Source organism: Chamaea fasciata, unplaced genomic scaffold (genome assembly GCF_029207755.1).
Source record: "Chamaea fasciata isolate MVZ Bird 193981 ecotype frontalis unplaced genomic scaffold, bChaFas1.0.hap1 SCAF_6, whole genome shotgun sequence".
NCBI classification, from domain to species: domain Eukaryota; kingdom Metazoa; phylum Chordata; class Aves; order Passeriformes; family Sylviidae; genus Chamaea; species Chamaea fasciata.
The window spans coordinates 886484-913452 of record NW_027094091.1 but is presented as its reverse complement, the minus strand read 5'-3'; the positions used below and the strand labels follow the sequence as shown (position 1 = coordinate 913452).

The 26969-nt window shown below is 52.3% G+C and overlaps 1 protein-coding gene across 4 annotated transcripts in view; it reads right to left on the bottom strand.

Moving 5' to 3' along the window:
• The window catches only part of SFXN5 (sideroflexin 5), a 113443-nt gene that overhangs the window by 11908 nt on the left and 74566 nt on the right, over window positions 1-26969 (bottom strand). For all 4 annotated transcript variants that reach the window (XM_066185116.1, XM_066185113.1, XM_066185115.1 and 1 more), the window contains 2 exons: window positions 22412-22497; window positions 11123-11240 (listed from right to left, as the gene is read on the bottom strand). In XM_066185116.1, coding sequence (XP_066041213.1) covers window positions 11123-11240; window positions 22412-22497 — 204 coding nt within the window. The remainder of the gene's footprint in view (window positions 1-11122; window positions 11241-22411; window positions 22498-26969) is intronic.

Below are 26969 nucleotides of genomic sequence, written 5' to 3'. Positions count from 1 at the left end.
AAAGAAAAAAAAAATTAAACAACAACAAGAACAACAACAATCAAAAAAAAAACCCAACCAAAAAAAACCCAAACAAACCAAAAAAACCCCCCAAAAACCAAAAACCAAAACAAAAAACCCCAAAAAACCAACCAAACAGAACAAAACAAAGAGAAAAAAGCAAAACCCGAAACAAGACAAAACAAACAAACAAAAACCCCAGAAAAAAAAAACAAAACAAAACAACAAACAAACAAACAAAAAACCAGAAAAAAACCCCAAAAACCCCCTGGACAAAGGTCTCCTGTCAGCTCCGGAGTAGAATCATGGGATCATGGAATGGTTTGGGTCGGAAGGGACCCTAAAAATCCTCTGATTTCTGCCCTGTCCTGCAGCAGCTGGAGGCGGGCGCCCTGCTGGGGCCTCCAGGTGACACCAGCGACATCGGACAGACACAGGGAGCTTTTTGATCTTGCGGTTTGAAATATTACGGTTTCCAGGCCTTTATTTGGGGTTTTTTTTTGTTTTTGGTTTTTTTTTGTGGGGGGTTTGAGCTCTCAGACCCTCAACTTTATAAAAATTGGGAAGGTCCAGCCCCGGCATGGCACCACCTTCAAGTCACGGCAGAGCTGCGAGCCGGAGTCTTCTGGGACAGAAACCTCAAGTGTTAAAAGAAAACCACACACAAAAAAAAAACCAACCCCAAATAAAAGCTTTGAGATCCTAAAATTTCAAATAGCAAGATCCGACCCCCTGGGTTGGTGGAAAAGTCACCAGCCCGCTCCAAATGTGGCCCTGAGAGCTCCCCAAAATCGCAGAGTTTGGTTTGTGATTCCGGATCCTTGCTGGAATGGGAAGCACCTACACAGACACTCAGAGTTTCTCCTTTCTTGGAAGAAGAAGAAAAAAAAAATAAAAATTCCTACTTTTGAACACGGATATTATTAATAAGTTTCCCTTCGGATGTAAACGAGCTCTTAGGTCCATCCCAGCAGGAATTCCTCAAGCAGCTCCGTCGAGGAACGGAAGGATTTGTTGCTCTTTGCTGAAGACATCGACCCCTGAACTCTCAGGCTGTTCTGGCTCCTGAGATTTATCCATTCCACAAGATTTTTCTGGAAGTTTTCTTCAGGTTTTTTTTGCCATGGATGTTTTGGCCACCAGCACCCACCTCCAGCGTTCTGTAGGACAGGGCAGGAATGAGAGGATTTTCAAGGTCCTTTCCAACCCAAACCATCCCATGATTCCGCGATTCTACTCCTGAGATTCCTGTGGTTTTGCGAAAAACATTTTGACGGAATGCGATGGGTTTTTATTGAGAAAACGGAACGATTTCTCTCATCGTGCTCTTCAGGAGGGACAGCAGGATGGAAGAGCAGGATTTAGGGATGCCCTTGGTGCTTTAGGGAAGCCGAGCAAATTCCTCAGGATCCCAACCTCGGGCGCATTTCCTCCTCCCGCAGACCACCACCCTCACGGGAGGAACAGGAAATTCAGAAAGCAATTAGAGATAATTATACACGGGAGGTGTGATTAATAAGGCATTCTCGGCCCTGAGCAGGCAAGTCTGGACAGCCGATCCCCGTCCTCCTCTGCATCCTGCACCTCTTGGGGCACTCAGAGTCGTTCCAGATGAGCCAAAACAACCCCGAACACACCAAAAAAAAAATAAAAAGGACAAATCCAACCCTGCGTGGCGAGAGAGGGGGCAAGGCAGGAAACAGGCAGGGAAGATTCGGGGGTGAACCCAGAATGGTTTGGCCTTGATGACATTAAATGAGTTTTCTGATTTAACGATTCCTGTGCAGGGCCAGCAGTCGGACCGGGCGATCCTTGTGGATCATTCCTCGTTCCAGCCCAGGGAATTCCAGGATTCCCGGGAAGTGTTCAGGGCAAGGGACTTCTTGGTTTTCAGGCCCAGATTAAAGCAGCAAAGCCCAGGAGGGCTCAGGAATCCCCGGGGGGAAGAGCTGGGCAGGAGCCCCTCTGTTTACAGTAGGAGCTGCTGAAAGGTGTCCCGAAGAAAGACGGCAATTAACAGCCCTGAAAAAAAAATAAATAAATACAATAAAAAAAAAAAAAAAGGCTTCTTCCCACAAAGAGCCTTTTAAGTCTTGTTTTTTTTGGTCGGGCCGCTTTAAGGGTTAATGTCTAGCTGTTGATCCGGACTTGTCGGATGTCAGCTCTTTCTTTTGACTCCTAATGGCTTATAGCCATCAGGAGGTGAAGACTCCTCAAAAGAGCTGGTGTCAGGAATGTTTTTTGGGTTTTTTTTTTTCCAATGCCCACCAGCACCCACACACCTGCAGCAGCCTCGCAGGGGGATAGTTTACATACTTGAACCTGTCTCCCAGGGCCGGGGGTATAAACATGAAACCAGATCCCGTCGGAGCCCCTGGGCGCGGCTGAGAGGGGTCCCTGCTCCCGCACCCACCCCGCTGACCACAAAGAACAGCCCCGGTTCAAGCCTCTGCCTCTGCTCCAGCTCGGCGTTTCGAGGGAAATTTTTCGCCGTTTTGGGGGGTTTTTTTGAGTGGGGAAAACAAAGGAAAAGCTCCCAGGAGAGGCCAGCAAAAAAAAAAGAAAAAAAATCCAGCTGGGTCACAAATCAAAGGCTGAGGGACGGGGAGAACAAAGGCGCAGCCACCAAAGGCATCAGGGATCTGCTCACTCCTGACCTGCCCCGGCCCCGAGGTGGCCCCGAGCGCAAGAATCACCCAAACAGGAGGAGCAGGTGGAAATTCAACCACGCTGAGGTGTCCCAGGGGCTCCAGCAGGGATAATGGAGTTCCTGAAGGCCAGAGCCTTTCTTTCTCTTTCTCTTTCTCTTTCTCTTTCTCTTTCTCTTTCTCTTTCTCTTTCTCTTTCTCTTTCTCTTTCTTTCTCCTCTTTCTCCTCTTCCTCCTCCTCCTCCTCCTCCTCCTTCTCCTTCTCCTTCTCCATCTCCTTCTCCTTCTCCTCCTCCTCCTCCTCCTCCTCCTCCTCCTCCTCCTCCTCCTCCTCCTTCTCCTTCTCCTTCTCCTTCTCCTTCTCCTTCTCCTTCTCCTTCTCCTTCTCCTTCTCCTTCTCCTTCTCCTTCTCCTTCTCCTTCTCCTTCTCTCCTCCTTCTCCTCCTGTTCCCTTTCCCCTCGGGAATGCCCCATCCCTGGCAGTGTCCAAGGCCAGCCTGGACACTTGGAGCAGCCTGGGATAGTGGAAGATGTCCCTGCCCGTGGATGGGGTGGAACAAGACGAGTTTTAAGGTCCCTTTCCCACTCAAACCATTCCATAATTCCAGAATTTTAGAAAAGAAAGGCGTTTGCTCCCAGAAGAAGTGACCGAGATCTCCCAGCTCTGGGAGGAAGGAAATGATTTGATTTTGAGATTTTGGGAAAGAAGTAAGGGAGAAAACATCCCATGGAAATGGGAGGTGTCACGACCCAGGAATGTTCTTTGCTTTGCCAAACTGGTTCCTTCTCTCCTGGTCAAGAGGAGTTTTGGTTGTGCCGGGACTCGAATCCAAAGGGCACCACTGGGAAGAGCTCCCGAATGAGTTTGGGAATTGGGGGTGGCCCTGGGACAAGGCAAGCGCTGCCTCTGTGGGATCGCCAGCACGGATTTGCAGCTGGAATTCCACCAGGTGGAGCAGGCAGGACGGAATTACCGGGACACAACATCTGCTACAGCCCAGGAGGAGAAAACCTAGGAGAGCATCACACGGTGGGAACGAGGAGTTACCGCACAAAAAGGGGAATCTGAGGGGTTTTCCTGACCGGAATGTCCCGGAGTCTGGAATGTTTGGGTTGTGTGGTCTCTGCAGAAGCACCAGGCTCTGCCCCAAAAAGCAGGAAGGAGCTGGAGGCTGCTGGATCAGCAGCTCAGGACAAAGCACCACGGGAAGGGCAGGAGAGGACCAAGCCTGGCACCTTTTCCCATGTTTTTAGGGAATACCTTCCCCAGGAATGCTCTGAACTGCCTCGGGGAAGTTTGGAGCACCTGAACCTGCCCCTGTCCTTGCCTTGAACACACCTGAGCTCCCCAAAAAGCTCTGCTGTCACACCGAGGTGGAGGTCACCCCATGGAGGGTGGCCTGGCCTCGCAAGCTCGAAAGCAAACCCAGCTCCAGGTCTCTGGTGGCGGAGGTGATGCCAGAGAGAGAAATTCCAGGTGGGAGCAGATCCCTGCAGCCAGGAGCCCGGCGTGGCCAGGTGGGCGGCAAGGGAGGTTCCGTCAGAACTGTGGGGTGACAGAGGTGACCTTCACCTGTGACCCTGGCAGCAGAGCCTGAGGGGATCTTTGCCCTCCAGTGCTCACCTGAGGCCTGACCTGGAGCAGGGACACCTGAGGCCCTTCTGTGGATGCACATTTGGGATCCTCAGGATGACCCTGCGGCACCTTCGGGATGCTCAGGATGACCCTGGGGCACATTTGGGATGCTCAGGGTGATCCCGGGGCACATTTGGGATGCTCAGGATGAATCCTGGGGCACATTTGGGATGCTCAGGGTGATCCTGGGGCACCTTTGGGATGTTCAGGATGACCCTGGGGTACATTTGGGATGTTCAGGATGATCCCGGGGCACATTTGGGATGTTCAGGATGGATCCTGGGGCACATTTGGGATGCTCAGGATGACCCTGGGGCACATTTGGGATGTTCAGGATGATCCCGGGGCACATTTGGGATGTTCAGGATGACCCTGGGGCACATTTGGGATGTTCAGGGTGAATCCTGGGGCACATTTGGGATGTTCAGGATGGATCCTGGGGCACATTTGGGATGCTCAGGATGGTCCTGGGGCACATTTGGGATGTTCAGGATGACCCTGGGGCACATTTGGGATGCTCAGGATGGATCCTGGGGCACATTTGGGATGCTCAGGGTGAATCCTGGGGCAACTGAGAGGTGTTTAAGAAACTTTCATTCCATTTTCAGTCTCACATGAAGGGTGAGACAACACAGATGTAACAACTCACGCCATCACAGTCAGAACCCAAATTATTCCCTAATTCCGATCCATTATAAACATTTCTTGGCCTGTCAGCTTTTGTCACACAATGCTGTACCCCTCGTGGGTCCTGCTACAATGCACCCGTCACAGTTCCATTTCTCCAAAGTATCCAGTCTTATTTGCCAGGCCGCCCTTTGAAACTTGTTTCCAGTTCCATTTCTCTCTCCCAGCAATGTCTGTCCTATCCCACGGCATTTCTAAGTCAGAAGAACCTCACTTGAGGTTCTCGTGGAGAACAAAGACGCTCTGGGCTTTGTCAACAAGGGAAAGGCAAGAAGAGAAACCAGAAGATGAACCAGGACATAAACCAGAAGATGAACCAGAAGATGAACCAGAAGATGAACCAGAAGATAAGACAGAAGATAAACCAGAAGATAAATCAGAAGATAAGGCAGAAGATGAACCAGGACATAAACCAGAAGATAAAACAGAATATAAGGCTGAAGATAAATCAGAAGACAAGACAAGATGAAAAATCAGAAGATAAGGCAGAAGATAAATCAGAAGATGAACCAGAAGATAAACCAGAAGATGAACCAAAAGACAAGGCAAAAGATAAACCAGAAGATAAATTAGAAGATAAACCAGAAGATAAACCAGAAGATAAGGCACAAGATAAACCAGAAGATAAGGCAAAAGATAAGGCAGAAGATAAATCAGAAGATAAAGCAGAAGATGAACCAGAAGATAAGGCAGAAGATAAATCAGAAGACAAGACAAGAAGATAAACCAGAAGATAAACCAGAAGTCAAAGCAGAAGATAAATCAGAAGATAAGGCAGAAGATAAACCAGAAGATAAAGATAAACCAGAAGATAAATCAGAAGACAAGAAGATAAACCAGAAGATGAACCAGAAGATGAACCAGAAGATAAAGCAGAAGACAAGACAAGACAATAAACCAGAAGATGAACCAGAAGATGAGCTGGGTGAGCACTCAGGAGAGGAACCTCGGATGAACCTCTCGGTGCTCCCGAAGGCACCGGCGGAGCGGCAGGAAACAATCTCTGCGGCACAGCTTGAATCCTCTGCAGATCCTTTGGGAGACACTTCCCACTGAGCTCCCAGCCTCCTGCCAGCCCTTCAGGACCTCGTGCCACTTCTTTGCTGAGAGGGAGCTCCTTCCAAGCCCAGCCTCCACCCCAAAGGCTTCCCAGACTCCCAGGAAACCGTTTCCCCGGCCCCAGAAGCAAAGCAGAACTTCTCACTTCTCAAAACATTTTTTTCCCCCGTGGCAGCTGGCAAAATCCCTTCCCCTGGCTTCTCATCCAACTTGGACAAAATCGCTGCAGAGAATCCCTCCTGCTCCCCTCCCCTCCCCCCCCCCCGTGCAAAAGCAATCCCAAGGGAGGGGACGGTTCCACGGGGACCCCCTGCTGGATTGCATCTGATTTCCCTCCTAAGTCTGGAATGGGGAAGCGTCTCGAGGGCCGCGGCTGCGACCTCCACACAGCTCTTTTGTCAAGTGCCATTTCATTAAAAAATCAGCCTTTTAACTGTGGACACATTTCAACCTCACCAAATCTGCTAATTATTGACAGTTGGTGAAGAGGAGATTTCACTTGTTCCTCCTGTTAAACTGCGTCTAATTAGTAATTACTGGTTCACTGTCATCTTTACTGCAATAATCCCACTGCACATTGGCTCATTAACCTTTTGCTTTTTCTAAAGCAGCCTGCCAACAAGATGAAGGCTAAAACAGATTGGAAAACAATAGCTCAGCCTTGGATTTTAGGCTGTTTATTCCCCTCGTCCTGGAGATCCGAGAGGAAGATTATTTTTAAGGGGAGGTTGAAACCGAGGCTCATTCCAGGAAGACGCCTTGGTTTGCATCGAGCATCATGCCCTCCAAAAAAAAAACCCAACAAACCCTTTAAACTTCTCCCAGGCCAGGGCAGGAGTGCTCAGGTGGGTGAAGGTTTCTCTGCCATTCTCCATTCCTCCATTTCTCCATTTCTCCCCAGGCCTGATCCACCTTTCTCCCCACGAGCTCCTTCAGGTGGACGCTGCTGAAGGAACCATCAGGAGCAGCAGCAGGGGCCCACGGGGCAGAAGAAAAATAAAAAAAAAAAGCAGCGGAGCAACCCCGTGGCTCTTCCTTCTTGCTGCTACACTGAATTTCATTTGCACAAGTCCCATTTTCGGGTTTGGAGCTGTCACAGCTGTTTCCATTGGCAGTGCATAGCTGAGTAGGAGTTGTCAGTGGGGATGCTGCGGGATTGGGAGAGGGAAGAGATTCCCCGGGGGGCATGGGAGGCAGTTGGGAGGTTGTGGGCTAAATGCATTAAACTGCATGTTTCTCCTAAACTTTAACAGCAGCGAATTACTCAATGCATATTGATGGGCTTTAGGTCCCGCAGTTAACACCACCCTGGGACGACAAGAACGACAAGAACGTTTCTCAGCAGCTCCAGCCGTGAGCATTCCCAAGGATCCGTGGTTTGGTGGCTGATGCGAGGGGGTTTATTTTTGTAACGTTCTCTTTAGAGCCACAATATCCAGAAACAAGCTGCGATTCTGGAGCACCGCTGCAGAAATCCAAGTGGGATTTCATCCCTCCGAAACCCAGGGTTTTGCCAGGCTGGAAATGGACCCCAGGAAAGGCTCAGGGTGGGTTTAACCTTCCCAGTACGTGGAGGTTGCTCACCTGCAGAATTCCCTGACCTTGGCACCTCTGTTTGCTGAGCTCTGAATTCACTGGAGTTGTTGTAAAACAGGAATAACTCTGGAGCAGCTACAGCTCACGGGACAGGCATTTATCCAGAAAATTTACTCAACCTATTGCAAGGCTTCAGTTCAGCTGGAAAACCAAGTGGGAGTTTGAGCCCCGTTAGGAGAGAGGCTCAAAGGTGGCCACAAAAACTCCTGGCCCGAAACAACCACGAAACGACACATCAGGCTCTGCCTTCGCTCCCTGGTTTACAAAAGATTCACGGGTTTTGAGAAACGCTCCCTGCAAGGAGACCTGGATTTCCCATCCAGGAGTGGATCCAGAGAGATTGTTCCAGGTCAAACCCTCGCTTTGCTGCCTTGAGCATCCCCACAGAAACCTCCAAAGGAGGTTTTGGAGAAGGGGGGGAATGTCCTTTGTAAACACTTATAGAAAATGTAAATGTCATGGGAAAATGGGCTGGGAGAGCTGGGAATGCTCCCCCGGAGAAGGGAAAAAACCCGGGAATGCTCAGAGTCCCCAAAGGGGCTCCAGGAGAGCTGGAGAGGGGCTGGGGCCAAGGCCTGGAGGGACAGGACACAGGGAATGGCTTCCCACTGGGAAAGGGGACATTGGGCTGGGATCTTGGGCAGCAATTCCTGCCTGGGAGGGTGGGCAGGGGCTGGGCTGGAATTCCCAGATTTCCTGGGGCTGCCCCTGGATCCCTGGGAATGCCCAAGGCCGGGTTGGATCCACCTGGGACGGTGGAAGTGTCCCTGCCATGGCAGGGGTGGGAATGGGTGGCATTTAGGGGCCCCCCCGACCCAAACCAGTCTGGGATCCTGTGACTGACCAGCCCGTGGAGCCCCTGAGCCCGCGGCGTGAGCAGATGTGGGATCCAGCTGTGCAGGGGGCTCAGCCCGCGGGGCAGAGCTGGATCCCAGCAGGCAGAGCTCGGGCAGGCTCTGGGAGGTTCCTTCTCCCTGGCAGGGTGTGTGGGCAGCTCACGTCATCCCGCCTGAGCCCCCATCAGAGCTGATTCATGTTTACAGCTCTGGGAACAGCTCAGCTGCCTGCAGAAGGTCACTCCCAACAACCACCATCCCTCCCAGGGCTGCCTGGTTTTCCTGCAGCCCCGGCATCCCTGCAGGAAAACCAGCCCTGAGCTTTCCCTGTGAGTTAAACTCGTTCAGCTGCTAAAATCAACGCGGTTTTTCCCCGCTGGGATATCAGATAATTCCTCCCGTGCAGCGTCTGTCAGCCAGAAAATCACAGTTCCACGGGGAGGTGACCCTGGTCGTGGCATGAAACCACAGGGTCTTTAAGGTCCTTCCAACCCAAACCGTTTCAGAATTCCAGGATTTTGGAGGAACAGCGGCGATAAGTGTATCCCTCACTTTGGGATGAGGTTGGCGGCACCTGCTGTGGTCTTGCTTCCCTGATTATCCCGAAAGATTTTTTTTCCTGGGAATGGGGAGGAAATGGGAAATTTCCAGGAAAGCTGCAGCGGAGAAGGTTTAAACTGGATTTGAGGAAGGAAATCTTCCTGGAAAGGGTGGTCAGGCATTGGGAGGGGCTGCCCAGGGCAGGGCCGGAGTCCCCGGCCCTGTGCATGTGGCACTTGGGGACACGGTCCGTGGTAGCCCTGGCAGGGCTGGGGGAACAGTTGGGACTCCCGTGATCTCCGAGGGCTTTTCCAGCCTCAAAAACTCCCCGATTCTCCAGGAAAGGAGCAGAAGGGATGCTGTGTGTCCTTCCCACAGGCAGCTTGGACGCGCTCCAGGCTCTACCTTTGAGCAGGTGCGAGCCCTGGCAACGCTCCTCAGCCTTTCCCCAAGCAGAGCCCGGGAGCAGAACCCGGGATCAGAGCACGGAGCTGATGGCCAGGGAGGCTGAGCTGCTGCCAAAAGCACTGCCAGGCTCTGGGAGAGCCCAGGAGAGGCAGGGAAATCACATTGCTCCTGCAACTGGGGCTTGTGCAGCTCCGTGACTGCAACGCTGTGTCTGCTCCCGATGGAAGGGCTCCAAAAAGCGACGTTGACTAATTAGGAAAAAAAAAAAGTTTAAGGAAGAGCCATATGAATCATTAAAGCTTCAGCAAGCACGTCTTTTTAGCAAAGAGGCTCCAAGGCTTGAGATAAATTCGGGTTCTTTGAGAGAAGGGACAGTTTTCTCTCAGCCTGGAGACAGCAAGGAGGACAACAGAGAACTCCCGACGCGTTTGTCAGTCAGCGCGCAAGTGTACAGCAAGATTCCCCGGCTGCAAGTCACGGATAAACCCACCCAGACTGAAAAACCCATGAATTAACCCGCAGACAGCGACCCAAACTCCTGATCAGCCCTTCCAGCTGACACGGAAAGAACCTCGTGAGAGAATCCCCGTCTGACAGAGGTTGTCTCCCTTGGGAATAGAGACCTGCTCTGGAAACGCACGGGTTGACGACCAGGAAAAGCTCCCGTGGCCAAAATTAATTGACTCAGAAATAAATCCACCCGAGCGGTTTGTCCAGCTACATTGGTGTGAGCGACCAGTTCCCTTGGCCGGGTTTCCTTTGCTCACCCCCAGGGCTGGCTCTTCCCAGGAGGTGAAAAATCAGAACCCCTCAGAGAAGCTCTGGGGAAGAACATCCCCCAAAAACGGGTGGTCCGGGCTCTTCGGCCTCACGGACAGAGCTTGGATTCGACATTTTAACTCCAAGGAAACCCCACCGTGAGGGAGAGGGGGGGATATAATTCAGAATATTGAAACCAGCTCTGTCCAGGAATGGAGGAGGACCCACAGAAATGGGGCAGGTATCCTGGAAGGACCCACAGGACAGTTATCCTGGAACAACCCACAGGAACAGGACAGTTATCCTGGAAGGACCCACAGGACAGTTATCCTGGAAGGACCCACAGGAACGGGACAGTTATCCTGGAAGGACCCACAGGAACAGGACAGTTATCCTGGAAGGACTCACAGGACAGTTATCCTGGAAGGACTCACAGGAACAGGACAGTTATCCTGGAAGGACTCACAGGAACGGGACAGTTATCCTGGAAGGACCCACAGGAATGGGACAGTTATCCTGGAAGGACCCACAGGAATGGGACAGTTATCCTGGAAGGACTCACAGGACAGTTATCCTGGAAGGACTCACAGGAACAGGACAGTTATCCTGGAAGGACCCACAGGAACGGGACAGTTATCCTGGAAGGACCCACAGGAACGGGACAGTTATCCTGGAAGGACCCACAGGAATGGGACAGTTATCCTGGAAGGACTCACAGGAACAGGACAGTTATCCTGGAAGGACCCACAGGAACGGGACAGTTATCCTGGAAGGACCCACAGGAACAGGACAGTTATCCTGGAAGGACCCACAGGAACAGGACAGTTATCCTGGAAGGACCCACAGGAACAGGACAGTTATCCTGGGACAACCCACAGGAGCAGGAGAGTTGTCCAGGAAGGCTCTGTGGCCGCGGTCTGTGACCCCTGTGAGCCCCCCAGCCCCACACTGACCTCGGACATCTGTGGGAAGAGGCTGATGGCCAGGGGCAGGGCCAGGCCGAAGGCAGCGAGGCACACGAGGCTTTGGACCGGGAGAACCATCCGGGGCCGGGACCTCAGCAGCGAAGTCCTGCAAGGGAAAGGCTTGGTTAGAGCACGCCGCGGGCAGGGGAGCGCAGGACACCCCTGGATGGACACTGGGTGGACACTGGGGCTCACCTGGACCCCGTCTCCTCACTGGTCAGGCCCTTCAGAGAATCATGGGATGGGTTGGCTTGGAAAGAACCTTGAAGGTGATCCAGTTCCTGCTCCTGCCACGGGCAGGGACACCTCCCACCACCCCAGGGTCCTCCAAGCCCTGTCCAACCTGGCCTTGGACATCTCCCACCACCTCAGGGTCCTCCAAGCCCTGTCCAACCTGGCCTTGGACATCTCCCACCACCCCAGGGTCCTCCAAGCCCTGTCCAACCTGGCCTTGGACATCTCCCACCACCCCAGGGTCCTCCAAGCCCTGTCCAACCTGGCCTTGGACCCTTCCAGGGGTGGCCACCTCTTCGTCAGGAGGTCATCACCAACCTCACAGCCCCAGTGCCACCCCGGGGTGAAGGAGAGGAGGTGACCCCCCCCAGAGGGGACACCTGCAGCAAGGTGGAGCTGATGCCCAGAGGGGCAGGAGGAAATCAGGTCCTCGAGAGGCTCTGGGAGCTCTTTGGAAGAGGCACCAACAGCTTCGTTAACGGGGTATTAATAAAGCCACAGTGCCTTGACTGGTTAAAATGCAACATCTGCAGTGGGCGACGAGGGTGTTTTAAGGTTTGCTGTTTGTGAGTCCAAGGCTTGAAGATCCCTGCGAGGTCAGGCCCTGCTGACGACCCCAAGGCGACTCTCCTGATGGAACTAACACTGGAAAACTGGGACAAGACTCAGCTGGTAGCAGCTGGTGTGTTAAATATACTCCGGGATACGGGTCCTCAGGGAGGTCACCAATGCTCAAGAGGAAAAGATCGTTTGTGAGGGATTTATTCCAGAGCCATTTACAAAAAGGATCCCTGTCATTCAGCTGAGGAAAAAAAAAAAATGGGAATACAAACCAACAACCGGACTGGGAGTTTTGTGGGAATGTTCAGTGTGTGTGAGCAACGTGGGGAGGGAGTGGCTTTGCTGCTGGGTTGTTCAGGACACAGGGAGAGGCTGGAGCTGTGCCAGGGCAGGTTTAGGTTGGATTTAGGGAAAGATTCCTCATCCAGAGGGTGCTGGGCACTGCCCAGGCTCCCCAGGGAATGGGCACATTCCCAACTCTGCCAGAGCTCCAGGAGAGTTGGGACATCCAGGGATGCCCAGGGTGGGATTTTGGGGTGTCTGTGCAGGGTCAGGGGTTCATGGATGATCCCTGTGGGTCCAGCTCAGGATATTCCACGATCCCGTGATCTCCTTCCCTCTGGCGTGGTCACGGGAGCTCTCCTTGGCCAGGGAAGGCACAAGAGACGACCCCAAACCCCCGAACCCCATCCCTGTGGTGGCACCACTGGGATTAAACCACTCCCAACCCAAAGCGCAGGGCTGTCCCTGCCCTGGGGACACACACACCACACAGGGGATGGATCCCAGGTCACCTCAGCCCCTTCCCCCACGTCCAATTCCAGCTCCAAACACGCCTGGGGCATCTGATGGGAAGGGATTCATCCCCTGATCCCGTGTGTGTGGGCACACCCAGCCCCCTCGCCCTGGCTGAGAGCTGCCTGCACCTCCAGGAGCTTGGGGGAGACGTGGGGAGAGCAGACAGCAGAGTTTAACCCCTCCAGGAGCTTGGGGGAGACGTGGGGAGAGCAGACAGCAGAGTTTAACCCCTCCAGGAGCTTGGGGGAGACGTGGGGAGAGCAGACAGCAGAATTTAACTCCTCCAGGAGCTTGGGGGGAGAGCAGACACCAGAGTTTAACTCCTCCAGGAGCTTGGGGGGAGCAGACACGGGTTTAACTCCTCCAGGAGCTTGGGGGGAGCAGACACGGGTTTAACTCCTCCAGGAGCTTGGGGGGAGAGCAGACACCAGAGTTTAGCTCCTCCAGGAGTTGGGGAGACACGTGGGGAGAGCAGACAGCAGTGTTTAACTCCTCCAGGAGCTTGGGGAGAGCAGACACGGGTTTAACTCCTCCAGGAGCTCAGCTCCTCGCTAATAAGCTCTCGAGACGGAGTTGATCCTATCAATTTGTGCTGTGAAAGTCAAGCTTCTGTTCTCCAATCTTGAGCTGCTCTGTGCTGCACGGAGCATGGCTGCAGCTCAGAGTCTCTCGGCAGGAGAGGATCCTGCAAGGCTTTGTCCAGGCAGGAGAGCAGGAGAAGGAAAATTCACCTGTCCCAGCAGGAGAGGTCACCTGTCCAAGGAGAAAAGGTGACCTGTCCCAGCAGGAAAGGTGACTTGTCCAAAGAGGAAAATTCACCTGTCCCAGCAGGAAAGATGACCTGTCCAAGGAGGAAAGGTGATTTGTCCTAGCAGGAAAGCAGGTCACCTGTCCCAGCAGGAGAGCAGGTGACCTGTCCCAGCAGGAAATGTCACCTGTCCCAGCAGGAAAGATGACCTGTCCAAGGAGGAAAGGTGACCTGTCCTAGCAGGAGAGTAGGTGGCCTGTCCCATCAGGAAAGCAGGTCATCTGTCCAAGGAGGAAAATTCACCTGTCCCAGCAGGAAATGTCACCTGTCCCAGCAGGAAATGTCACCTGTCCAAGGAGGAAAGGTGACCTGTCCCAGCAGGAAATGTCACCTGTCCCAGCAGGAAATGTCACCTGTCCCAGCAGGAGAGCAGGTGACCTGTCCCAGCAGGAAATGTCACCTGTCCCAGCAGGAAAGATGACCTGTCCAAGGAGGAAAGGTGACCTGTCCTAGCAGGAGAGTAGGTGGCCTGTCCCATCAGGAAAGCAGGTCATCTGTCCAAGGAGGAAAATTCACCTGTCCCAGCAGGAAATGTCACCTGTCCCAGCAGGAAATGTCACCTGTCCAAGGAGGAAAGGTGACCTGTCCCAGCAGGAAATGTCACCTGTCCCAGCAGGAAATGTCACCTGTCCCAGCAGGAGAGCAGGTGACCTGTCCCAGCAGGAAATGTCACCTGTCCCAGCAGGAAATGTCACCTGTCCCAGCAGGAAATGTCACCTGTCCCAGCAGGAGAGCAGGTGACCTGCTCCACACCCTTTATCACCCTCCCCGCCCCAGGCCTGCCGCGGCTAAGCTGCGATCACCCCCGGGACGCACAGGGGCAGCTCCTGGAGCAGGTTTTTCCTCCCGCTGAAGCCGCTGTGACCCCCGAGAGCCCCCGCTGGGACAATCCCAGGAGCGGCAGCTCCCCGGGGCTCAGTTTAGAGCCAAGGCATCGCTGCCGACACCACCCCTGCCATCTCAATTCGGAGCTGCACCCTCTGTAATTATTGCCCTGTCGGGGACCTTATAACCACCCAAGGGAGAACTCAACCAATTTAAAACGATCCCGGGTCCGGCCCCCCCCCAGGTGTGACTTCCAGGGCTGCTTCCAGCTCGGGCCAGTTCAAATTACAAGGGGCCGAGCTCCTAATTAGGAAGAGTTATGGCTTGATTGAAAAAAAAAAAAAAAAAAAAAGGAGAGCAGGCTAATTAACACATGTAGTGTAATGTCTTAATTGGGATTCAGCTTGGGGAGAATTTGTGCGGTTGAGAATAAATGACTCATAATTAGCCGAGAGGTCCGGGGTTGGTTTTTTTTTGTTGTTGTTTTTTGTTTTTGTGGTGGTTTTTTTTTTTTTCTCTCCTGTCCCCGGGATCCCTGCTCTCCCCGCCCGGAGCCCGGGAGGATGGGGAGTTAAATATTGCGTTTTGTCAGCTGCCAGCTGCAGTGCAAATCCCTCTTTTCACCCATTAACCCCCCGTCGGAAGGGGAGCGACGAGGAGCCTTCCAAAGGCTTTCGCCGCGGAGGATCGGCGCGGATTGAAAATAAATAAAATCCATATCCATTTGGCGGAGAGGGATTGAATTGACACCGCTGCCCTGCCAAAAGGGGTTGGGTCAGGGAACGGGGAGGTCTGGACCTTCAGAGAGCTCCCTGACAGCCCAACTCTGGCATCTCCTGGAGCCTAAAAAAAAACCCCGGGGTGAGAGAGGTCACCCTGTCCAACCACCCCGCTCCAGCACGGAAGTCAGGATTGTGTCCAGATGGATTCCGAGCATCCCAAAAGACACCCCCCAAAACCAAGAGATATTAAAAATTGAATTAGTGAACGTCTCCAGGGATGCTCAAAAAAGCAGAGGAAGGAGCCTGATTTGTCCACAAGAGCAAACCCCGCCCCACCGTAACTCTGCAGAAACCTCGGTGCTGTTCCACAGGAGGAGTTTCAGAGACCTCGCCCCCCGCACGCACAGAGGACAGGAGCAGCTTTGGAATCAAACAATCGAATAATCAGATTGTCCAACAAGGCGTTGGAAAGTTTGCAGCAAGAGGTGTCACGCTGGAAAGCTGCAGGAGGGCAAGAGAGTCGCGGAATGGACCCCAAAGCCTTACAGGGACCTTAAAAATTATCCCATCAGGGACGATTCCACCGTCCCAGGCTGCTCCAAGCCTCCATGTCCAACCTGGCCTGAGGCACTTCCAGGGATTCCAGGGGCACCCACAGAAAACTGGGGCACCCTGTGCCAGGCCCTGCCCGCAGGAATTCCTTCCCAAAAATCTGATCCAAACCTGCCCTCCCTCAGCTTGAGACCATCTCCCCACGTCCCTTCCCTCCCTGCTCTTGGGAAAAGCCCCTCTCCTTTTTATGAAGGGAGAGGGACTTTTCATTTTCGCTTTTCCTTTTATGAAAAAAAAAAACCTTTCATAAACCCCCTTGAACACGTTTTTATTTCACCGTCCCCGATTTCCTAACGCAACATTTTTGTTCTGTCCCACTGGCACAACTGATCCACCTTTCTCCCCTGACCTTCGGATGGCAAAGAACAGCAAATTTCGCGACTCTGCTCCTTCTCTTTTTCTTCGAGCTTCGCTCCTCCACCCCTTCAACCCCTCCCCAACGCCTCTTCCTCCCGCAATTTCCCCCTTCCCAACTTTTGCCGAGGAGACGCTGGAAGGGGCAGGAAGATGCTCTGGGGATGCTCAGCCGAGGGCTGCGCCGCGGCTCCCGTCTCCGCTCGCCGTGTCCGTGGGTACAAACCACGCGCACACACAGACAGTGCATCTGCCGCACCGAGACGGAGCGTCGGAGCTCTTGTAAACACACCTTCATTCAACTTTCATCGCAGCCTTCATTAGTGGCTTAAATTCCGCATAATTTGGCAGCCGCCTCTGGCGTTTTTCAGGAGGTGCCGTAATTTATTCCATATGGAAGTCAGGCGCTGCAGCTCCCGAGGAGTTATCGGGTGCGCTGAACCGGGGCTGTATTTGTCGGGGAGGAGGTGTCAGATGCTAAAACTAAACATGACAGGAGTGAACCCGAGCCTCCCTCCCAGCTGACAGATTCTGTGGGGTTTTTTTGTTGGTTTGGTTTTTTTTTTTTTTTTCCCCGTGGTGTTCGCTAGCAACAGGTTCAGAGGCAGCGCAGACACCGCCAGACGCCGGCGCCGGGGGAGCTGGGGGGGATCCTGAGGGATCCTGAGGGATCCCAGACTCCTCAGGACACCCCTCTGATGCGCCAAGGGATCCCCGTTCTGCTGAGACCTCCCCAGAACACGCCAGGTCTCTCTGCTCTGTTCCTGAGATTTGAGATTTTATTTTTTTTTTTCACCCTCACTTTTTGGGGTCATTTTGGGGAAAATCCGGGCAGCAGCTCTGCTGTCCCACCCAAGCCAGGCCACCGCTGTCCTCACCCCCGAAACTCCAGCCCCGAGGGCACGGCAGATGCAAAAGGAGGGAGGTTTTTTGTGCTTGATTGACACCATTAAAGGAGCAGTTTCCGTGTTTACTCTGGGAACAGCCCCAGCAGTTGAAGGTGTCACTGCCGGCAGCTGCTGAGTCCAAACAAACTTCGCTGAGGGCTGAGCTGGATGGGGCCCGAGGAGGAAAAGCACCTGTGGGAACATTCCGCACACACCGGCAGGGAATATCTCCAGGAGAAATCCATGGACACCAGGGCCAGGAGGGCCTCACCCCGGTTCTGCGGCGACAAACACGGTTCCAGCAGAGGAAAACACTCTCCCAGTGCCACAGAGCACTGGCCAGACCCCGGGAAAATCCACTTTTCCTGGTGTCACCGGTTCAGCTCAGCCAGAGCAGCTCTGGAGTGACAAACACGGTTCCAGCAGAGGAAAACGCTCTCCCAGTGCCACAGAGCACTGGCCAGACCCTGGGAAAATCCACTTTTCCTGGTGCCACCGGTTCAGCTCAGCCAGAGCAGCTCTGCAGTGACAAACACGGTTCCTGCAGAGGAAAACGCTCTCCCCGTGCCACAGAGCACTGGCCAGACCCCGGGAAAATCCACTTTTCCTGGTGCCACCGGTTCAGCTCAGCCAGAGCAGCTCTGCAGTGACAAACACGGTTCCTGCAGAGGAAAACGCTCTCCCCGTGCCACAGAGCACTGGCCAGATGCCGGGAAAATCCACTTTTCCTGGTGTCACTGGTTCAGCTCAGCTAGAGCAGCTCTGCAGTGACAAACACGGTTCCTGCAGAGGAAAACGCTCTCCCAGTGCCACAGAGCACTGGCCAGACCCCGGGAAAATCCACTTTTCCTGGTGTCACCGGTTCAGCTCAGTCAGAGCAGCTCTGCAGTGTTGAGCCAGCCCACGAGCATCCTGCTTTTATGGGATTTACAGGAAAACAGCCCCGGGAACTGCTGCACGAGGAGGATTCGGAGATGAAGAGGAGCAGAAAAGCTCCTCTTCCACGGACACAGCTGCGCTGCTCCCATTTCTCTCTCAGCTCCTGCCCAGTGCCAGCAGCTCCAGCTTTGTCTCTTCCACAGACCCTGCCCAGCCAGCTCCAAGGCCCTCTCCAGTGCATCCTGCCATTCCCGAGCTCCTGGAAACTTCTCAGCCCTGCCCTGTGCTTCAGACCCTCTGAAAGGGGACACAGAAGAGGTTGAAGATAAGGATGTCAGAAGAGCTCAGGTTCTTCACTCTCCACTCAGAGATTCCCCCAAAGTGTCCCCAGCAGACGCTGGTGATGGACTGAGCTTCTCCAACTGCTGGCCAGACCACGGGAGCCAAAAATCCGGGTTCTCGGAGCCAAAATTCCGGGTTCTCCCAGCACAGAGCTCAGACTGAGGCCGCACTTGGAGCTGGCCCATCCCACACAAAGCAGCCGCAGCTCTGCAAGGAGCAGGGAGCTGCAGGGACGCCGCTGGAGAAGCCTTGGATGGTGGCTGGGAGCAAAGAGCTCCGTCTCCCAGATCTCATCCTAACAACCAAACAAAGGATTCTGTCTGAAGACAGGGAAACGGGGATGAAGAGCCCGACTTCCCGAGGTGGATGCTGTCATCCCCACACCTGCGTGACACCAAAGAATTCCCACTGTCACCTCCACGCCACGGAAGAGTCGCCCTCAGCCCGCAGACACCGCCGAGCCAATATTTTATATATATATATATATATTTTTTTTTTCCTTCTCCGCATCAAAGTTGCCAGCGCGGGTCTTATTTATAAAAAACCTCAATGAGAATACATCTGCACGGAATAACTGACACCGTGTTCCCTGCGTGGCATATGCAGGCTGAAAATAAACATTGATTCTGTATGTTCGCCGCTCCGACAGAGCGTCCAAGCAGCAGGAAATGCATGAAACATGGGGAAGAATGGGAGCGCGGCAGTGGGAGGGAACACGGAATTACTTGGGAGAGCAGAGAAGGCGGCCCCGGGAGTTAAAATACACAGCAGGCAAAGAGACGAGAGGAGCCAAGAGAGCTGAAAAAAAAAAAAAATGGCACAAGAGACGAGAGAGGCAGCTGGGGGAGTTAAAACATGCAGATGGAGAGATGGCTGGGAGAGAGGAAAGACCTGGATCCGAGCAGAGAGACGGCGGCCGGGAACTGGCCACTTAAAATAAACTTCGGGAGCGGCGAGGTGGAGACGAGGCGGGGAGAATTCCTGGGATCTGAAAGGCTGCTGGGAGCAGGGGCTGGGCCCTGGAGGGGTGGGAGTCCCACCCAGCTGAGCAACATCACCCACCTGCACCCGGCATCACCCCGGGAATCGTCCCCGCCTTCCCGTATCCCAGATTCAGACTGCTGGGAGGAATTGTTCCCTTCCTTACCCACAGTCCCAAATGTAAATCCATTGGAAGAATCATCCCCTCCTTCCCACAATCCCAAATGTAAATCCAGTGGAAGATTCATCCCCTCCTTCCCACAATCCCAAATGCAAATCCACAGGAAGAATCATCCCCTACTTCCCACAATCCCAAATGTAAATCCACAGGAAGATTCATCCCCTCCTTCCCACAATCCCAAATGTAAATCCACAGGAAGATTCATCCCCTACTTCCCACAATCCCAAATGTAACTCCACAGGAAGATTCATCCCCTACTTCCCACAATCCCAAATGTAACTCCACAGGAAGAATCATCCCCTCCTTCCCACAATCCCAAATGCAAATCCATTGGAAGAATCATCCCCTACTTCCCACAATCCCAAATGTAAATCCATTGGAAGAATCATCCCCTGCTTCCCACAATCCCAAATGCAAATCCACAGGAAGATTCATCCCCTCCTTCCCACAATCCCAAATGTAACTCCACGGGAAGAATCATCCCCTCCTTCCCACAATCCCAAATGTAAGTCCACTGGAGGAATTGTTCCCTTCCTGCCCCACAATCCCAAATGTAAATCCATTGGAAGAATCATCCCCTCCTTCCCACAATCCCAAATGTAAATCCAATGGAAGATTCATCCCCTCCTTCCCACAATCCCAAATGTAACTCCATGGGAAGAATCATCCCCTCCTTCCCACAATCCCAAATGTAAATCCATTGGAAGAATCATCCCCTCCTTCCCACAATCCCAAATGTAAATCCACTGGAAGAATCATCCCCTCCTTCCCACAATCCCAAATGTAAATCCATTGGAAGAATCATCCCCTCCCTCCCACAATCCCAAATTCAAACTATTTGGAGGAACGGTCCCTTTCCTTCCCCACAATCCCAAATGCAAATTCACTGGAGGAACCATCCCCTCCTTCCCATATCCCAAATGCAAACCCATTGGAGGATCCGGACTGCGACTCCTGATCCCAGCTCCCCAAATAATGAGGGACACCTTCATCCTCCCCATTTACAGCCCCTGTAGGGACTTCTATCAATTAACAGATTATTCCTGCCTGGATCTCGCCCCCCATTAAAAACACCCTCCTCGAACTCAAATCCTACTAAATTTACAAAGCTACACTTTCCCCCGAACGCTCCAAAGGTTTTTTTTTATCCCAAAATGATCTTCCAGCTCTGACCGAGCCCTTTGGGAACCAGTTTTAAGGTCTGTGAGTTGATCCCTGAGGCACGGACAGGGACAGTCCCCGTGTCCCAGAGATGCCACCACCTGCAGCAGCGTGGCCGAGCCACGCCGCGCTCCCCATCCCCTGCCGCTCCTCACTGCCAGCCTTGCAGGAATCCCAGGATCTTCGATGGGAAAATGAAGCAGGCACAAAGCTCTGGGGAGAATTCCGGCAGGCAAAAGCAGCAGAGCCCGGATATTTTTATACCCACGGAGTTTCGTGGCAGCGAGAAGGGAAATTTTCTCTCCCGAACGTGAATTAAAGCTTTCGATAAGTTAAAATGATGATTTTTTTTTTTTGAGGGCAATCTCCTGTAAGTTCACAGATAAAATCAGTTTTAGCAAGGCCCGCGCCGAGCACAGGTGCACTAGCAAAACTCGCATCACTCCAAGGATTCATGATGCCCCCGAGGACAAAGAGATGATTCATTGGTTTTGTTTCGCTGCAGAGGACGGAGCAAATTTCACCATCGGTTTTATTTTCTCCCCGGGTGCCAATCCAATTTTCCTGTCAGGTTTATTTTTCAGCTTGGGGATGGCCCAGGATGGGCCCTCAGTGTGTCCTGCTGAGGAGACAATAATTTATTAATTCACAGAGGAGTTTTCTACAAACTTCTCCAGATTTTTTTTTGGCACATAAAGGATTTGAGCTGTGGCCACCCAGCAACGGTCCTTTGAAGGAACAAAATCATTTGTCCTGGGTGTTGATTTTTTTTTTTTTAATGGTTAAATGGGAACCAGGTAAACCGGTGGGAACACTCAAAACCTCCTCAGTGCAAAGCTTCAGTTCCTACATACAACTTGGAGTAAGCCCTGAGTAAATTACTCCAGGATAAGTGACTCCGGAGTAAGGCGTGGCCACTCCCAGGAACATTCCCAGCAGCCTTGGGGTGACAAGGGGACTCGGAGCAGGGAAGAGGCTGCAGAGATTTTGCCCAGAAGGAGAATGAAATAAAAGTCAAATGTCTCGCACAAGATTAGAGGGGGCTGGACTCTGCTCCTCGCTGGAATTAGATGGTAGTAAATAGAATTTAAGATTAAAGAGAATTTAAGAATTGAAGACTGAAGAGAATTTGTGCTGGAATTTGTCTTAGAATTTGTGCTGGGGAATGGTTGGACTCCGTGACCTTGCAGGACCTTTCCAACCTAAACCATTCCATGTGCTGGGAATGGCTGGACTCAGTGACCTTGCAGGACCTTTCCAACCTAAACCATTCCATGTGCTGGGAATGGCTGGACTCAGTGACCTTGCAGGACCTTTCCAACCTAAACCATTCCATGTGCTGGGAATGGCTGGACTCAGTGACCTTGCAGGACCTTTCCAACCTAAACCATTCCATGTGCTGGGAATGGCTGGACTCTGCGACCTTGCAGGACCTTTCCAACCTAAACCATTCCATGTGCTGGGAATGGCTGGACTCAGTGACCTTGCAGGACCTTTCCAACCTAAACCATTCCATGTGCTGGGAATGGTTGGACTCAGTGACCTTGCAGGACCTTTCCAACCTAAACCATTCCATGTGCTGGGAATGGCTGGACTCCGTGACCTTGCAGGACCTTTCCAACCTAAACCATTCCATGTGCTGGGAATGGTTGGACTCAGTGACCTTGCAGGACCTTTCCAACCTAAACCATTCCATGATTCCATAAAATACCAATAAAATACCAGCAAAATACCAATGAAATACCAATAAAACAATAGAATACCAGTAAAACAATAAAATACCAATAAAATAATAAAATACCAATAAAAAAATACCAATGAAATACCAATAAAATAACAAAATACCAATGAAATACCAATGCCCCACACCCAGTGAGGACCTTCCCTCCCTTCCCCTGGGGAATTCCCCCTTCCCCAGTGAGGAACACTCACTTCTCCAGCACGGACATGATGATGGGAGGTAGAACCAGTATAGGCATGGGCAGGACCACTCTGGTCAGGGCTGTTTCCAGCAGAGCCTGAGGAGCAAAAACAAAAACAAATTTCCAGACATCCCAAGTGGGCAATATTAAAATTAAACAGGCTTCCAGAAAGGTGTGGGAGCAGGCCCCGGAAACACAAAGAGCAGAAGAAATTAGAATTAGCTGTGACTGCAAAGCTTGAAAGTAGGAAAAGTTACAACAGTACAGCAATTCAGGACATGGAACAATGATCTGAGAGTCAGGTCTGGCTGGGATAGATCTTCAGACTGCAGAAAAATACATTTCGCAAGATGGTAGAAGGTTTTAAGCTTAATAACGGAATATTGATTATTGTTAATAGAAAGCACCCAAGCACTGTTTGAAGCAGGCGTGTGTGTGCTGCCAGTGGCTGGGAGAACAATTGTCTGTCAGCTCTAGCAATGTGTTATTGGCTGGAAAACTTCTAAAATGTTCTGTAACAAAGAGATCTTTGGCTGCTGCTGGCGGACCTGAGCTGCTGCCATCCCTCCGTTGTGTAAAATCATCATCAGTTATGGGGCTGATGCTGCAATAAAAGCTCAAGGAAAAGGCTCTGAGTGTCCCCGTCCCATTTGTGTCCATGATGCTTTCAGATTTAACTTTCATATTTTCAGGCTGTGCGGTGCCCAGGGGTGAGCTCCGAGCTCACAGTCAGCGTCACTCAGCTCTGCACAGAGCAGGGACACTAAACAAATCCTTCTCCTGCTGCACACCAAGGACAACTCTCAGCCCCAACAGCACAAACAAGGGTGGGCTGGAGGGAGGGACACGAAGGATGGGACCTCACAGCCTGGAGCTGGGACTGGACAATGCAACCCCAACGTGCAAATGGACCAAAACTTATCAAAGTGTGAGACCTCCTGACTGTTTGTCCATTTTGGGTCCATTTTGGGTCCATTTTGGGTCCATTTTGTGCCCATTTTGGGTCCATTTTGGGTCCATTTTGGGTCCATTTTGTGACCATTTTGTGACCATTTTGGGTCCATTTTGTGACCATTTTGGGTCCATTTTGGGTCCATTTTTGGTCCATTTTGTGTCCATTTTGGTTCCACCTTGGGTGCAGCCCTGGCCAGGCTCTTGTCCTGCCCAAGGTGTGTCCTAAAGGCCTTTCAATAAATCTCTGCTTCATCCTCTGGGTCTGCCCAGTCTCAGCTCCAGCTCAGCCTTCCCAAGGCATCACCCACAGCTCCGACACAATCCCAAACAAACGCAGGATGGAGCTGCCGGGCTCAGGAAGGGCTCTCCTGGGTTAGTGATGGTAATGAGAGGATCAGCAGGCACTGCCAGCTCTGCCAGGACCTGTTTGGTCACAATTCCTGGTCACAAACCCAGCAGGATAAACAGAGACACGCCAGAGCTTCCCTGGTTTCACCTGGTGTGACCAAAAGTGGCCAAACACCCCGGGATATTCCTACAGAAACAGGGCAGGGCTGCCTGGAGGGAAAAAGGGAGCTGGGACGGCTGTCTGGAGATGATGGAGGGGAAATGTTGGAGGGAAATGTTTTGGGGGAAATGTTAGAGGAGAAATGTTGGAGGGAAATGCTGTAGGGGAAATGTAGGTGAAATGCTGTAGGGGAAATGTGGGGAAACGTTGGAGGGGAAATGTGGAGAAAATGCTGTGGAGGAAATGAAGGGAAATGTAGTGGAGAAGATGTTTTATGGGAAATGTTGTAGGTGAAATGTCGTGGGGGAAATGTGGGGGAAATGTAGTGGAGAAAATATTTTAGGGGAAATGTTGTAGGTGAAATGCTGTAGGGGAAGGGTTGGAGGGGAAATGCTGGAGGGGAAATGTTGTGGGAGAAATGTTGGAGGGGAGATATTGTAGGGAAACGTTGTGGAGGAAATGTTTTAGGGGAAATGTAGGTGAAATGCTGTAGGGGAAATGCTGCAGGGGAAATGTTGTAGGGGACATGTTGAAGGGGAAATGTTGTGGAGGAAATCTTGTGGGTGAAATGTTGGAGGAGAGATATTGTAAGGAAATGCTGTAGGGGAAATGTTGTAAGGAAATGCTGGAGGGGAGATGTAGTGGAGAAAATGTTTTAGGGGAAATGCTGTAGGGGAAATGCTGTAGGGGAAATGTTGGAGGGAAATGTTGTGGGGAAAATGTTGGAGGGGAGATATTGTAGGGAAATGTGGAGGAAATGTTTTAGGGGAAATGTTGTAGGGGAAATGCTGTAGGGGAAATATTATGGGGGAAATGTTGGAGGAGAAATGTTGGAGGGAAATGTTGTGAGGGAAATGTTGGAGGGGAGATATTGTAGGGCAATGTGGAAGAAATGTTGTAGGTGAAATGCTGTAGGAGAAATGGTGGAGGGGAAATGTAGTGGAGAAAATGTTGTGGGGGAAATGTTGTAGGGGAAATGTTGTAGGTGAAATATTGTAGGGAAAACACCCCACCATGGGCAGAGCAGCCCTTTCAGCCCTTCCTCCCTGAGCTGAGTTCTGGTTTCAGCTCCGTGCTGGGCGATTGCAGCTCCTCACTGCTGCTCCAGGAATCGTTTTCAATCCCTGCTGGTTTGCTCGTTGCAGGGATTTGTGACACACAGGGCTCTCCTCTCCCGGGAAAACCCCGACCACGGAGCTGCAGCTGCACCTCCACCAATCCTTCCTGGCCAGAAGGACTGACCAAAGCTGGATTTGGATTTATGGAGGCCCAGAGACCTTCCAGGGCCTGAAGGGGCTTCAGGAGAGCTGGAGAGGGGCTGGGGCCAAGGCCTGGAGGGACAGGACACAGGGAATGGCTTCCCACTGGGAAAGGGGACATTGGGCTGGGATCTTGGGAATCAGCAATTCCTGCCTGGGAGGGTGGGCAGGGGCTGGGCTGGAATTCCCACATTTGCTGGGGCTGCCCCTGGATCCCTGGGAATGCCCAAGGCCAGGTTGGATCCACCTGGGACAGTGGGAGCTGTCCCTGCCTAGTGGCTCTGGGTGGGATTTAAGGTCCCTTCCCACCCAAAGCACTCCATGATTTTATGTCACAACCGTCACACAGCGACAGCTGTGTCACACTGAGGATCTGCCACGTCTCACGTGACAAAAACCGGGATCAGTTTATCCAGGAACAAGCGCTGGGATTGGACGCCAGCTGAGCAGAAGTTCCCAGAACTCCCAAATTTTCTGCTGAAGCTCCGCCTACACCGCTCCCCCAAGCACCTTCACTTCTAAATCTTCATTTTCTCTCTTTCAACCATCCGGACAGAGAGGGGGGAAAGTGACTCCCGGAGCCAGCTAATGGAAGCGAGGGAAAACTGGCTCCAAGAAGTGTCTCTGAGCCCTTCAGCAGATTGTTTTAATCCCCCTGTTAACCAACAATATGGAGAGCTCCTCGAGATCTCCCCGTTCCTGCCGAGGACTGCGGAGCTGTACATTAATTGCTGTCTCTGGAGTGCCTTGGACAGAAGGAGGGAGGGAAATGCCAAGCTTTATATTATTAACTCCTGTGCCTGGGCGTGCGCTCAGCACAGCTCCACGTCTCAGCTCGGAGAGCCCACTTGGAGACAACGGCTCAGGGGGATGCTCAGGAGGCAGAGCCGCACCGAGGGGTGGGGAGGGAACAATTCCAGGCAGATGGCTCGGAGTGGGTTGCAGGGGAAGCAAACCGGGTGTTCACGTGGGTAAAAAGAAAACCAACATCTGGCTGCCCTCGGCCAGCTTTGGGTGGCGGTTTTTAAGGCAGGTTCGGCAGGGGAAGTGGGGAAAAGCTGCTCAGCTCCGAGCCGGAGTCCTCCTCAGTTGGGAAAAGGTGTGAGGGGATCTTTGCTGGGTTTTCCACAAGGAATTCCTGTGGAAGAATCAGGCACAGGGATCTTCTCAATGTCAACCTGTGCCCTTCCAAACAGGGAAGGGTTGAAAATCTGCTCAGCTCAGAGCTTGAGTCCTCATTCGGGAAAAGGTGTGAGGGGTCTTTGCTGGGTTTTCCACAAGGAATTCCTGTGGATACATCAGGCACAGGGATCTTCCCAATGTCAGCCTGTGCCCTTCCAAACAGGGAAGCAAACAGGGAAGGGTTGAAAAGCTGCTCAGCTCCAAGCCTGAGTCCTCCTAATTTGGGAAGAGATGTGAGGGGTCTTTGCTGGGTTTTCCAGAAGGAATTCCTGTGGAAGCATCAGGCACAGGGATCCTCCCAGTGTCAATCTGTGCCCTCCCAAAACAGGGAAGGGTTTGGTAGGGAAGGGTGGAAAAGGTGTGAGGGGATCTTTGCTGGGTTTTCCACAAGGAATTCCTGTGGAAGCATCAGGCACAGGGATCTCCCCAACACGGGGCTGATGAAACACCAACAAATTGCTCCACCGAGGCAGGAGCAGCCTCAGTTCTGCACGCACACTTGGGGCAGCTTTTGGGTCTCAGAGACCTGCACGTTCAGAGCAGAACCATTTCTTTGCATTTCACTGCAAAATAACCACGGCGCTGCTGCTTATTGGAAAGATTCGACACAGTTCAACCCAGGTCTTAAAAATGAAATGCTCTGAGAACGGAATGGTCGAGGACCA